Source organism: Eucyclogobius newberryi, unplaced genomic scaffold (assembly GCF_026437365.1).
Source record: "Eucyclogobius newberryi isolate DKJ021-1_F unplaced genomic scaffold, fEucNew1.0.hap1 SCAF_20, whole genome shotgun sequence".
Taxonomy (NCBI): Eukaryota; Metazoa; Chordata; class Actinopteri; order Gobiiformes; family Gobiidae; genus Eucyclogobius; species Eucyclogobius newberryi.
Window position 1 is genome coordinate 9367856 of NW_027315835.1, and position 13276 is coordinate 9381131.

General features: G+C 37.4%; 1 protein-coding gene across 1 annotated transcript in view; it reads right to left on the reverse strand.

The window, feature by feature from the left end:
- aatkb (apoptosis-associated tyrosine kinase b) overlaps positions 1 to 13276 on the reverse strand; it is a 55585-nt gene that overhangs the window by 9876 nt on the left and 32433 nt on the right. The window contains exons 3-9 of the mRNA XM_072456638.1: positions 9898 to 10033; positions 5372 to 5451; positions 3783 to 3901; positions 2608 to 2695; positions 1396 to 1529; positions 1031 to 1115; positions 228 to 349 (exon numbers count right to left, since the gene is read on the reverse strand). Coding sequence (XP_072312739.1) covers positions 228 to 349; positions 1031 to 1115; positions 1396 to 1529; positions 2608 to 2695; positions 3783 to 3901; positions 5372 to 5451; positions 9898 to 10033 — 764 coding nt within the window. The remainder of the gene's footprint in view (positions 1 to 227; positions 350 to 1030; positions 1116 to 1395; positions 1530 to 2607; positions 2696 to 3782; positions 3902 to 5371; positions 5452 to 9897; positions 10034 to 13276) is intronic.

A 13276-nucleotide genomic window follows, 5' to 3' on the forward strand; every position in this document is an offset into this window, starting at 1 on the left:
ATGTGTATCTTTCAATACTAGTTTTAGTATTGGTTAGTATCTATCGCCCAGTTGTACACGACAGATACAATAGATAATTTTCTTCTTTACTGCCCCCCTGCCAATATTATCTAAACCCAATTGTTTTCCATATGATTGGGAAAGCATTGTGATCTACCCATCAACTGGTTTCATAACACCGACTCCAGAATCCAGCCTTTTTTCTAGTATTATTATCATGAGTTTACCATATGTTGCTCTGTAGGGTCTGGTCGGCCACAAGCAGGTTTCCGTGCACCTCGTCGATAAGTTCAGGAGCGATCCATCGTAACGGGACGTACATCTGATCTGAGGTAAGGTAGTAATCGTCCTAAACAAAGATATGCAAATTATTATGTGCATAAAGAGTGGTGTGGTCCAAATTTGGGGATTTGTTCTGTGTTTTGGAGGAAAGTCCCAGTTACTAAAGACTTTTTCGAGTCAGAAATGTCAAGACTTGAATAGTACCACTGCTGTTGCCGCTATTCATTCAGGAATTTTACAATGTTTTACTATTATAGTTTTTTATTGCATGATTCGCTATGGAATAATTATTTATATCGTTTGAAATAATTTTGTATAATTAGCACCGGTACATACAATTTGTGGAAGAAATACTCAATTTTAAGTAAAAGTGCAGATGCAGGAGCACAAGTAAAGTATCACATAATTTTGTTGTGATTATTGGTTATCAGAAGCAATTTTCCTGGTAATTGATATAATACATAAAGCTTAATTTTGTTTACTCAAAGCCAGGACTTTGGACTCTAAAAATGTAGGCAAAATGTCACCATAAACATGCAAAAAACAACAACAACCATAAACCATTTAAAAAAAAAAAAAAAAAAAGCAGTAGCCACATCTTGAATTTTGAACCAGTTGGTATAAAGAAACCTAGAATACCTGGATGAGAACATGCAAACTCCACACAACCAACATGGTCAGGAAATTGAACCATGGGACCTTCTATTTGAGTTACTTCAGATTATTATTAATTACAAATAATAAATACCTTGTACTTTGCCTGGGACAGTCCATAATCTCCAATTTTCACTGAAACATCAGCGGTCAGCAGACAGTTCCTCAAAGCCAGATCACTGTTACCAGAAAGAAAGATGCTGTTTTGAAAAATATTCTTCAATTTATTTAAGATGAAATGCATTATTATTCTAGTTTCTTGACTGGTCTTGGAGTCAGAAGTCATCGCCTGCAACAAAATCACTGATGCTGGAGTTTGGAGCAGCACTCAGGCAGCACCAGGATATTGTTACAGGAAATGACCAATTCTGTTCAAAGCCCATTATCAGATTCAGCAGTTCACCCTCTAACAGAATAGTTTATGGTTTCTACACCGACTGTAAAATATTGACGCCGTACCCGTGAGTGAAGTTGTGTTTGTGCATGTGCATCAGTCCTGAGGCGATGTCGCAGGCCATTCTCTGGAGCATGAGGGGCTCAGGGGTCATGACCTCTGACCCTCGGCAGCTGCGCAGGTAACCCTTTACATCGCCCTGGCAACAACACAGACAAGTCATACATGGACACACCACCAGAGGGCAGAATAATCTAATTCATTTCACACACTTTTATTATATCACTATCCTATTGCTCTCATATTTCAAGCACACGGACTTTCTAGTTGCAGGTTGTGTCTGACCGAGACCACTCTGGTTAAGCAAAGGCAATGTACTGAGTAGAAAAGCAATGTTGTGTTTGGTAACGCTACGGTATTAATAATGCATTAATAAGCACAAGTTATTAGTTATGTTTTTAAAAAAGGTGGCATATACATATTTTAAATGTTAATAGCCATTAAAAAAACACATGTGTGAAAATAAACCAGGTACACAATGACTGTAATAGCATTAATAACCTGCTTATGAAACAATTTTCAATAACCAAGTGATAAATGCTTTTTAAATGTCTTAACAATAATTAATGGATTTGATTTATATAGTGCTTTTTGGACACTCAAATACGCTTCACATATTATCATTCATTCACTCCATACACTATACATACTTCTATATAGCTGTAGCTGCCCGAGGGCAGGCTGATGGAGGTGAGGCTGCCAATCTGCACCAGCGGCCCATATATAGATATATATATATATATATAATATATATATATATATATATAAATCTATATATATATATATATATATATATATATATATATATATATATATATATATATATATATATATATTAATCTATATATATATATCTATATATATATATAATCTATATATATATATATATATATATATATATATATATATATATATGGCCCCTCTGACCACCACCAACACTCACACACTCACCAGAGTCACACTAGACAAAGTGGTGAAGTGTCAAGGACATAATGGTAGTTTGTGCTACAGCTACAGTCTGTGGCATCGGGTGTTCCAGAGGAAACTAACCCAGGCTCCACTCGCTTAGTGTCCCAGATCTGATGAGATCGGGCTTTGAAGTATGGCCACAATATACATGCTTATGCACGTGTAAGTAGTGTTTATTAATACAGTATAAAATAGTTTATATGTTTATATAATATGTCTATACATAGTGTTAAGTGACCGTGTCTCACCAGAGGGCAGAACTCCATGACCAGGAGGTAGGGCGTGACCTCCGTGCACTGGGCCAGACAATGCAGCAGAGCCGGGTGCTGCAGGGACCTGAGGACACAGACACAAACAGTACACATGAAAATATATGTGAAGAAACGCCACTACTGCTGCTACTATCTCTGTAACATGAACTGCTCCCCAAAAGTCAACCTGGAACAGACCAGAACTAACCTGGGCTCAAAGGCAAAGTTAATTAAAGATACAGTATGTAACTTTCTGGAGGTAGAAAGTTACAGCATAATCCCATGGAAATAGAAAGTTAAAGCCATTCTTCTGAACATTCTTCATGCAGATAGATGTGTTTTATGCCATACTGTGGAATATTATAGCCAAAGGAACATCATTTTCATGTAAACAAGCAGTAGTATGAGTCAGGTTTGTGGAGATGCAAGCCCGCTCAGATTAAGTACACCGTTTTCATACATTTATAGTGCAATAAAAATAAACAATTAAAGCTTTTGTTTGAATTTATTTTTGATTAAAAAGTTGTATGCCTTTTTAAAATGAATACAGTACATAGAATTTTTTTTTTTTTTTTTATATTAAAAGAAATAGAATAATATTCACAATCTATTTCATTGATTTCACAGTCAATTAAGTAAGAGGTTGAAGTCAAATGACATCAAACAAAACATAAAAATAATCTAAGTAAAATTGCTACTAAGGTCACAATATAATCGTAAGAACTAAAATATAATCAACACTTTTTAGAAGCAAAATTAAGTAAAATATAATATAATCAACACTTTTTAGAAGCAAAATTAAGTATATTTAATAAATGTTATAGTCCAAAAAATCCCATCTAATGAAAATAAATAAAATTGTTTCAGAAATGTAGATTTTGTAAACGCTGGTCAGAAACACGAGGAATACGTAACATAGACCATAGGAACAAAAGAAAATGAAAGATTTCACGGTTTAGTTAAGGTCTCATGATTGTGAATAATAATTAAAGAGTATTTTCCTCTACACGCTCATTTTAATATCCCTAGTTATAAGATGGAAGTTTAAGCTTTAGGTAATCTTTTAATCAAATTGTGGAAAATAAACCGTTAAATACTCCAAAAAGACATCGCCAAGACATCACCTATATAATACAACATCTTTATATATGTATTCATTTATTTGTCTTTACCGAAATGCCTGAGCCTCGTCCAGGAAGTGCATCTGGTCATGAACCCCGGCGCTGGACTTGAGTTCCTTTATCACCACCTGAGTCGTTTTCAGTCCGGCGTGCACCTCCCCCAGTAAAACCTGAAGAGAGGCACGGAGACGCATGGAGACGATGGGACACGCAGACGGACGGGACGATAGCGAAAGTACACAAAAACGACACACAAACACACACACACATATATATGAGACACACAGTAAGGACACAGGGATGGACGTACCAGTCGCGGATGAAAAGACCATTCATGAGATGGGACGAACAAGAGAGAGACACGAGGTTATTGTAAACATGAGCAGACCAGTCAGTTACACAAGTTCATTCACGATTCATTAAATACACACAGAATATTAGCGTCTATAAATGTCTTTAATAAAGCTGTGGTACCTGATTTTCACATTTTTTTTACCTGATGGAATTGTAACTTGTCCTAAACCCTTTGGTACATCATTAATATTCACGAGCGTTCATTTTCGGGCACAATTGCGCAGCTTTAGAACAGCTTTATTCAAACGTTGTTGTGAAACTGGGGTGGACCGCCCAAGCACAGCCAATCAGAGCGCTGTTTTCAGATTTCATTTCCCAGTTGGTGGGACATAAAGTACTGCATTTGCTACATGCAGACAGTGCACAGTAGTCTCATTTTTGACCTTTTTGTGTTACATTGACAAGATGACAAACACAAAATGTACTCTTTTTTTTTTTTTCTTTTTTTAGTTAGGTACCCCAGCTTTAGTGATGTACGAAGAAAAAAGTTGCTTTATACGTTCTACAAAGGAATATGACAGTGTTTTGAGAGATTTATGTGCACTTACGACTTAAATAAACTAATTATCATTACGACGTGACAGAAAATTTCACCAAATCTAGGGCTAAATTAAAAACAAATTCCCACTAAAACCAGCAGCAATAAACACAAATTGAAAATAGTCTCAACCAATGATAAACTACAACAAATCAGCTCTAAACTGAGACAAATGCAGCAGTAAGGAAAGGATTTTTTTTTTTGCACTCTCCTCTTTTATGTCTTAAACTGTTTTGTGATATCTGTAATTTCTTTGTGATTTGAATGCATTTATTTCCTGTCGTGTGAAGCACTTTGAATCGCCTTGTGTATGAAATGTGCTCTACAAATAAACTTGCCTTGCCTTGCCAGTATTAAAGGTGCAATATGTAACTTTTCCAATGAATGTTATGTCTTAGCCTGAAATGTTCCACAGTAGGGCATTAAAGGTGCAGATATTTCAGAGTTTTATCTTGCATTGAAAAATAAAACAGCTTGAAAAACGTATTGTAAGCAGATGTGACCAACTTCTCCTTTGCTTTTGATACGTTTAATGCCATGCTGTGGGACATAAGTAACATCAAGCTGGTGGCAGACTCTCCACCACAAGTTACTTATAGTGTACTTTAAAACAATGAATAAAATCAAGATAAAACCAGGGTTAAAAGTAGCATTAGGGCTAAACCAGGATCAAACAGGTCTAAGTTGTGCCTACACAGACTGCACATATGCAACAGTCCTGTCACGTGCGATGCGTTCAGGGACATACCTTCCCAAACCAGCCATGTCCGATCTCCTTCAGGTACAGCAGGCTGTGGCGGCTCAGGTCCGACGACTTCAGGAGTTGGACTGAGGAGAGAATCGGATTTACATGAGATTATTTTGTCATCGTCACTTTGCCAATGAATTATGTACTGACGAGCTTTATTAATCTACCAAAAGATAATCTAGTGAGTGATTACGCTGCGTCATCTGGAAAGGATACTGTTGGAAGAAAGAAAGTGCAAAGAGAAGAGAATTTTGGTTAAAAAAATTCGCTGGCCTCATGGCAAAGCATTTTTTTGACCAAATTGAGTTTTTTGTCTCATTTTCTTATCTTATGACCCTACAGCTCTGACCTCGGCCCAAAAAGTCAAAAAACTATTCTGCTTTTAAATCATCTCTTTATAAGTAAGATATTTCCCGAATCCTTTACTCAGACAATAATCTCATAATTCTATGATAATGTTTTAGAATAAATTATGTTGTAGATTTTGTATAGAATGTAGACTGTTGATTGACATGTATTCATTCATTAATTATATTTATCTAAAGTTATGAAAATATTATTAGATATTGTGGTAGTGTAGTTGTCCTTTTATTTTTTTATTTAAAAAGAGACAGATGTATAATAGTTCGTGATCGTACAAAAAAAAACTTACTTTAATTTTGACACGTTTTATATTAAAGGCGGGCAAGATATCAAAATGTAAATAATATTGGGAAAGTTGTTTGAAAGATACACAACATTTTTAATATCAAGCATATTGTTTACAGTGAAAAATAATAAAATACATGAAAAAAAATCTACAAAAAAGACCTGATTACATTTTTTTTTTTTAAAGTTATGTTTGTCTGATAATTGAACTTGAACTAATACATTTTAAAGACATGCATTAACACATTTCACTTTGATTTACATAATATCATCTGAATATTATTATCAGGATATGCATTTTTTTGCAAACCTATTATAAATTTGACTTAAAAAATGAATAAAATCAATGAAATCTTTGCTTCTTTTCCCCCTATTGACGTACCTTGACTGACTTCATATCCTCAATTTCCAAACAAGAACTCCCCATTATTATATTATTATTCTCCAAATCTAAAAAACGGACCACAAGCGTCTACTCCAGCTACGTCTCGTGGCGCCGTCCGCTCCTCGTTTGACCCGGTCCCTAACCGTCTCCGCTGGACCCGCTGGACCCGGGACAGTTGTGCCTTTGTGCCCGCGGACAGTCCATTCTCTGTTGGGACGGGATCTTTGTCGTTGCCCGTCTCCCACTCGGCGGCCGTGACCGTGTGGCACCATTCAAGGCCCACTAAAGCCGAACACAGGGCCCATTATGAGGCCCATTATGAGGCCCGACGGCGTTCTGCTGCCCCCGCGCCGCGTTTGCATCGGAACGCGATTGTACGCAAACCAGAAGAATGCGCTGATGACGACCGAAGACGTCTGCGAAATGTCACGGGCGCAATATTGTTGAAATGTTGCCATCCAAAATAGTGGCTTTTGTAGCAGGGCTGGACCCAACTTTTTTAGAATTTGAGTATTTGAGTATATTAGTCAGGGGTTTTATCTTCTAGATGCTTTTAAATGTATTATCGACCAAATAAAGCTTGAAATATGGTGACTAAACAACAACCCTGACTACTACTAAAGTACTAATCATCTTCGAATCTTCTACTACTACTGCTACTACTACAACAACGCTACTACTATTACTACAAGAACAACAACGCTACTACTACTACTACTACTGCAACTACAACACTACTGCTACTGCTACTACTACAACACTACTACTACTGCTACTACTTCAACACGACTACTGCTACTACAACACTACTGCTACTACAACACTACTACTACAAAACGACAACTACTACAACACTACTACTACTGCTACTACTTCAACACGACTACTGCTACTACAACACTACTGCTACTACAACACTACTACTACAAAACGACAACTACTACTACTACTATTACAACTACAACACGACTACTACTACTACTACTACTGCTATTACAACACTACAACTACTACAACACTACTACTACTGCTACTACTTCAACACGACTACTGCTACTACAACACTACTGTACTACAACACTACTACTTCAACACGACTACTGCTACTACAACACTACTACTACAAAACGACGACTACTACTACTACTACTACTACTACAACAACAACACGACTACTACTACTACTACTACTACTACTACTACTGCTACTACAACACTACTGCTACAACACGACTACTACTACTACTACAACAACACTACTACTACTACAACACTACTACTGCTACTACAACACGACTACTACTACTACTACTACTACTACTATTACAACACTACTACTATTACAACACTACTACTGCTACTACTACTACTCAATACTACTATACTACAACTACTACTACTACTCAATACTACTATTCTACTACTACTACTACTCAATACTACTACTACTACTACTACTACTGTGATTTATGCGTTAATATGAGGATTATTTAAGTTCAGGAGGATTGACAAAAAGACTAAAGTATAAACTTGGCAAACTACTCAAAGAATCCCACGTATTTTCAGAACATTAATCTGACAGCCCTGCTTTCCACCCTGCAAATACTTCTACTGCGTTCATTATAACGACAGTACAACAGTATTACATGTGCGTCCGATCGAGTGCGTGGATGGTAAAGTATGTGTTACATCTGGAGGTGGGTGTGGGGTCTCTGCAGTATTAAGCAGCTGTGTCAGGGCGGGGCGGGGGCTTCAGGGTCCAGGGCGGAGCCAAAATACTCCGGGCGGATGAAAAACTGCACATCTGAGCGGTCCCTTAACACACTCTCACAATGCGAACCATAACATGTTGATTTAATCTGTTTAGTTTCTCACATGTGTTAAATTTACTGCAGATCTACAAGAAAAGAGACATGATTCGATGGTTTTCGACAATTACGGTTGACAATAAGGGTTTTTCCACAGGATTTGGAAAGAAAATGCACAATGTTTGGTCTGATTTTACAAAAAACTAAAATATTTGACTAATCTGTTGTTATTAGAATGGATTTCATTATTGAATATGAATTGAAAAATGTGCGCAGACCTACACTAGTGCTTGGTTTAAGCTTTTTGTCAATAATAGACACAAACAGGAAGTATCTCACACTCCATACTGTAGTTCTTAAATACATTACCTAAAAATAAAATGAAAAATCAAAACTGCTCAGTGTTCATGGGTTTTAGTTTAGTTAAAAACACAAAATGATGTCTTCAAATTGACACACTCATCATAATTGGGATTAAACTGGAACAAAACCAGGATTAAACCAAAACTAGACAAAGTTAACCCTTTTGATTTTTAGATCTACTGTAAATCCCTGTGTCTTTTATTATAGAAATGCTGACTGTTTTTGCCGAAATTGCATTCTTTTGGGTTTTAGTTTAGTTAAAAGCCAAATGTGCTTTGAAATGATGCCCTTAAATTTACACAATCATCATAATTGGGGTTAAACTGGGACTAAACCTGGAACAAGACTAGGATTAAACCAGAACTAGAACTACTACAACACTTTTAGGACTACTGTAAGTCCATATGTCTTTTATCATAGAAATGCTGACTGTTTTTGCTGAAATTGCATTCTTTTGTGCGAAAAAAAGGAGCGTTTTGATCACCCCTGTGGCATCGAAACTGTCATAACGTCTCATTTCTCGTAACATGACGGCTCTGATGCCAAACACAACCTGACAGATTTATATTTCAGGTTGCTCTCGTCATTCCTCGGTGACTGTAGAGGCGCAGATGGCCGTTTCCCTTCACATTTCTGGCATTCCTGGAGCCTGGACGTCGTTACACAAGAGCCAGATGTTTCACGGCCCGGGCTGTACAGAGGGATTGTGGGATATTAAGGCGGAGTTGGGGCCGAGCGCGGTCCAGCAGCAGGGAGGAGAGCGCCCCTGGGAGCCCCGTTGAGTCACCGTGTACTGGACTCGCGGTCACGCCCTCAGTACTGTGGCGATGTGAAGGGGGCAGCGAGTACAGGCTGAATACTCATTGAATACTTTAATATGTGCAGTACGGCGGAATACTTAAACGCTTAAAGTCAAAGTAAGCGTGGTATTGGAAGTGGTCGCACACGTACTTTAACCTTTAACTTGAAATTGAAAAATGCAAAAAAAAATCAAGAATAATACAACATTTATCACAATTCTTATGACGTATTATGCTTTATTTGTATTTAAACATGCTCTTTTGTAATTTTACGTTTGCATCTCATGTTTTAGAACTTAAAATAATGTATCTACTGAAAACGTGCGGTGAGGCGTTCCCCAATCAGGATTTGTGTTAGAACTAAATTGACTGGCGGCAGAGGGAATTACCACGGGGAAGCAAACAAAAGCTAGCTTGCCCCGACATGCTAATACAAAAGCACGCGGTTGTAATGAAGGTGATTTTCATCAATAAACAGTAGGTTTCTTGGACTGATCTGTCCTACAGTAGCATTGGTCCCACCTGATCGTGCCGGTTGCTTGGCGACGGGCAGCGACACCTCGGTGAGGGGCAGGATGTAGACGTCGGGGCTGCCCTGGGACGGCGACGCCATGCACAGGTCGGCCTGGTACTCGTCGCCCTCTGCATTTTGAAACTCCTGGAACACAGAGACGAGCGTCAAGGGTTTACTACAGTTTATTACTAGAATCTGTGATGTGTGGAGGGAAATGGGAGGGAAAGCAGCATATTTAACATCATAATTAGACTCGTGACTTGGCCCTTGCTATATTTGAACACAATATGGACGTTAATTAATGGGCAGCAACAAATAATTAACTAATTGTGACTAGTTAACTATGTAAAAAATAATCATAGTTGTATTTGGATCATCGTAACTGTTATTTGGGCTGTACAGACTCTAAAACACACACGAAAAGACCATTTTATAGCAAAGACAGAGGTATTAATAAATCAAAATGTCAAAAAAAGAACAAAACATTTCAGATTTTCAACCATAATACACTTTATGAGTAAATATCCTCCATCTAGAAGTCTTCAGTCCCCATAGTTCATCCTTTAATTGGTCAATAATGTGTTTTAAAGCCTCAATGTACTATTAAAATACTGGTTAGTTGCAGCCCAAACCTTAACAATAGTAATCTACACATAATCTTACATAACCCTCATCTCCATTAAAGTCACACTACGTTACTTTACTTGCTCGTCTTTGTGGAGATGTTTCACTTTATCTGGAATAAAGAAACAAGCAAAACTTCCTTTGTCTTTGGCTGTGACGTATGACTGTGGAGACTGGAGGCCACAGCGATACCAGTTTGCCCCAGGGCAGCTGTGGCCACAGAAGAAGCTTTAAGTATTGACTGGAGAACGACTGAATAACGGCGTCGCTTTGATCAAATTGATTATAACGACCTGACAGCTTCCAAACCAAATCGTACGTAATAATAGCATAAACACAACTAGCGGTAAACAAGGCTTCACAACATGCTAAATATTTACATCTTTTAGGAAGTAGTTATTTACATGTAAAAAGGACAAACATTTAAGGTCATGAGAAGCGAACAAACTCTACTAAATATAACCTTCTAAACAAAAAATGATTTTAAAACAAGCGTGTATTAATGTTTAAGTCAAACTATGTCAAAATAAAAGCTTAACAGAGGCAAAACCAAGATTAAATCAAGGCTAATTGTAAGACTGTTAATTTAAACAAAATCAGCCTTTTTAAACATTTTAAAAGAGTAAATTTGAGTTGGATCGAGGACTTTGATGTTACTGCGATCCAGCCCAATGTGTAACAAGACGGCTTACGTTAAATGTTAAATATCAGTTAAATATCAGTTAGTTTTGTCAATAAAAAGTAGTACGGGCGGGCGGTATTAGCAACAAATTATTTCTTATTTTAAGTTTCTGGAAAACAATATTCAGACGATTTTGTGTCAATCCAACAGAGTTGTACAAAAGAATACCTTTTTTAGGTTTAATTATCAGAGTGAAAAGTCTGTAAAATTAATCAAAAAAGTGCTTGAATAAAGTTCAAACTTTTTATGTTTAATCACCTCTTTTTGTCGCATTTTTCATTCTAAACAATACACTCTATAGTCAAAGTTTTCATATCCTCCAAACAACAGTTACAATATTATCTCAATTTCAACATATTTCACCCACCTAAGAAAATAAACTAGGAAAAGCCAAAGAAACGGCTTAAAATCTTGCGTTGAAGGAGACTTGGTTTGAACATTACGGTTGTGTGCGTGTGAGAGGAGCCTCGAAGGCGCGTCCTGTGCGTGTGAGAATAAGTGGGGGTTACGGGGTTTAACGCCGTCGACATGAGCAGATGAAGAGCAGGAAGTGGAGGAGGAGAACATAGAGAGGGTCAGTGTCCAGAGACCGACCGGACGTCCCAACAAAAAAACAAAAAAAAAACCCTTTCAGTTCAGATCGGAGCCGAAAGAAACGTTCCAGCGCTGGAAAAATGTGACCCTTACACACACACACACACACACACACACACACACACACACACAGATATGCTCAGGGATCGGCCCCCGGACCCCCGTCTTCACACGGTCCGGGGGCTTCACATGTGGTTTCGTTCACTCACACTTTGTCACAGCGGCTTCAGAGCGAGACCTTTCCCACCAACGACCACGGAGACGGAAAAGAAAAAGAATGGCACGTAATGCAGGATAAGTACGAGTAATGTTGTTTTAGAAGGGATTTTCTGCATGTAATAAGCAGAATACTATATGTCTGCTTGTTTAGGGCGAATTAGAAAGTACTCGCCCGATACAAGGGAAATACTCCTTTACTGTAGGTCAAAGTTCAAAACACTTTCCATACAAAACTACTTTGTGTTCTTGTTGTGTTAAAGCTCAAGAGCATTCGAAAACTGTTCTAAAAAAAGGCCAAATTTGGTTCTGTTTATGATACTTTTTAGCGTCGATACTTGCTCAAATGAGTATCTAGTTTCGATACTAGTTTTAGAATCGATTTAGTATCTGCTTTTCGATACTTTTGCCAATTCAAACTTCAATACAAAAAAATATGCTCTTTTTTTAAACAACCGGGAATTTGGTAATAGTTTTTTTTCATTGTTTTATTTTATATTTAATTCTTTAACTTGTATATAGAACATGAAAAGTGAATAAAAAAAACACAAATAGCACAACGTCCGGCATGTTTGTCCCATTTAGTCCAAAATCTGTCACATTTTTCCATTTTCAAATCCTTAATTGTCGGGTCAGTTTGTATTTTTTTTGTGTAATGCTGCCAAAAAGTATGCTCCAAAAGTATCCATATCTTGTGTCCGTAGCAGGAGTTTTGAGGCCCATAAACATAGTACACAGTGAAATCCAGAGGGAACCATAAGACGATCCCCAAACACACTGAAAGCCACTTTGCAACCACAGTTTCTCCAACAATCAGTACTTCCCCCATGGCACTTAACAGTACTTTCTTTTACAGTATTCTTTAGGGCTGGGCAATTAATCACATTTTAATTGCAGCTGAGTCATGTCTCGTCGTTAATGATCATTTTGCCTGGACCTACTACTCTTCTTTACTTTGTCTTAGATGAGTTCTCACAAAGATCATTCGAAAAACGTTCTGGAAGGTACAATTTTAACTTTTGACATCAACTCCAGCAGTTTTCCCAATATCCACCGCTATTGTCCACTTTGACATTGTTTAAATCTCGGCTCCAAACTGTTATTTTCAGCTGTAGTAGTTTAAAAACTTGTATTTATGTGAGGTTATTTTCACTTCCTGGATATCGTTTGGAAGTTTTGTAAAAAATTGGACAATGCAATAATCACCAAAAAACGATATGTAAATCTACACCGCACGTACGTAATGTAATGGCTCAGAACCTGCATTTTTC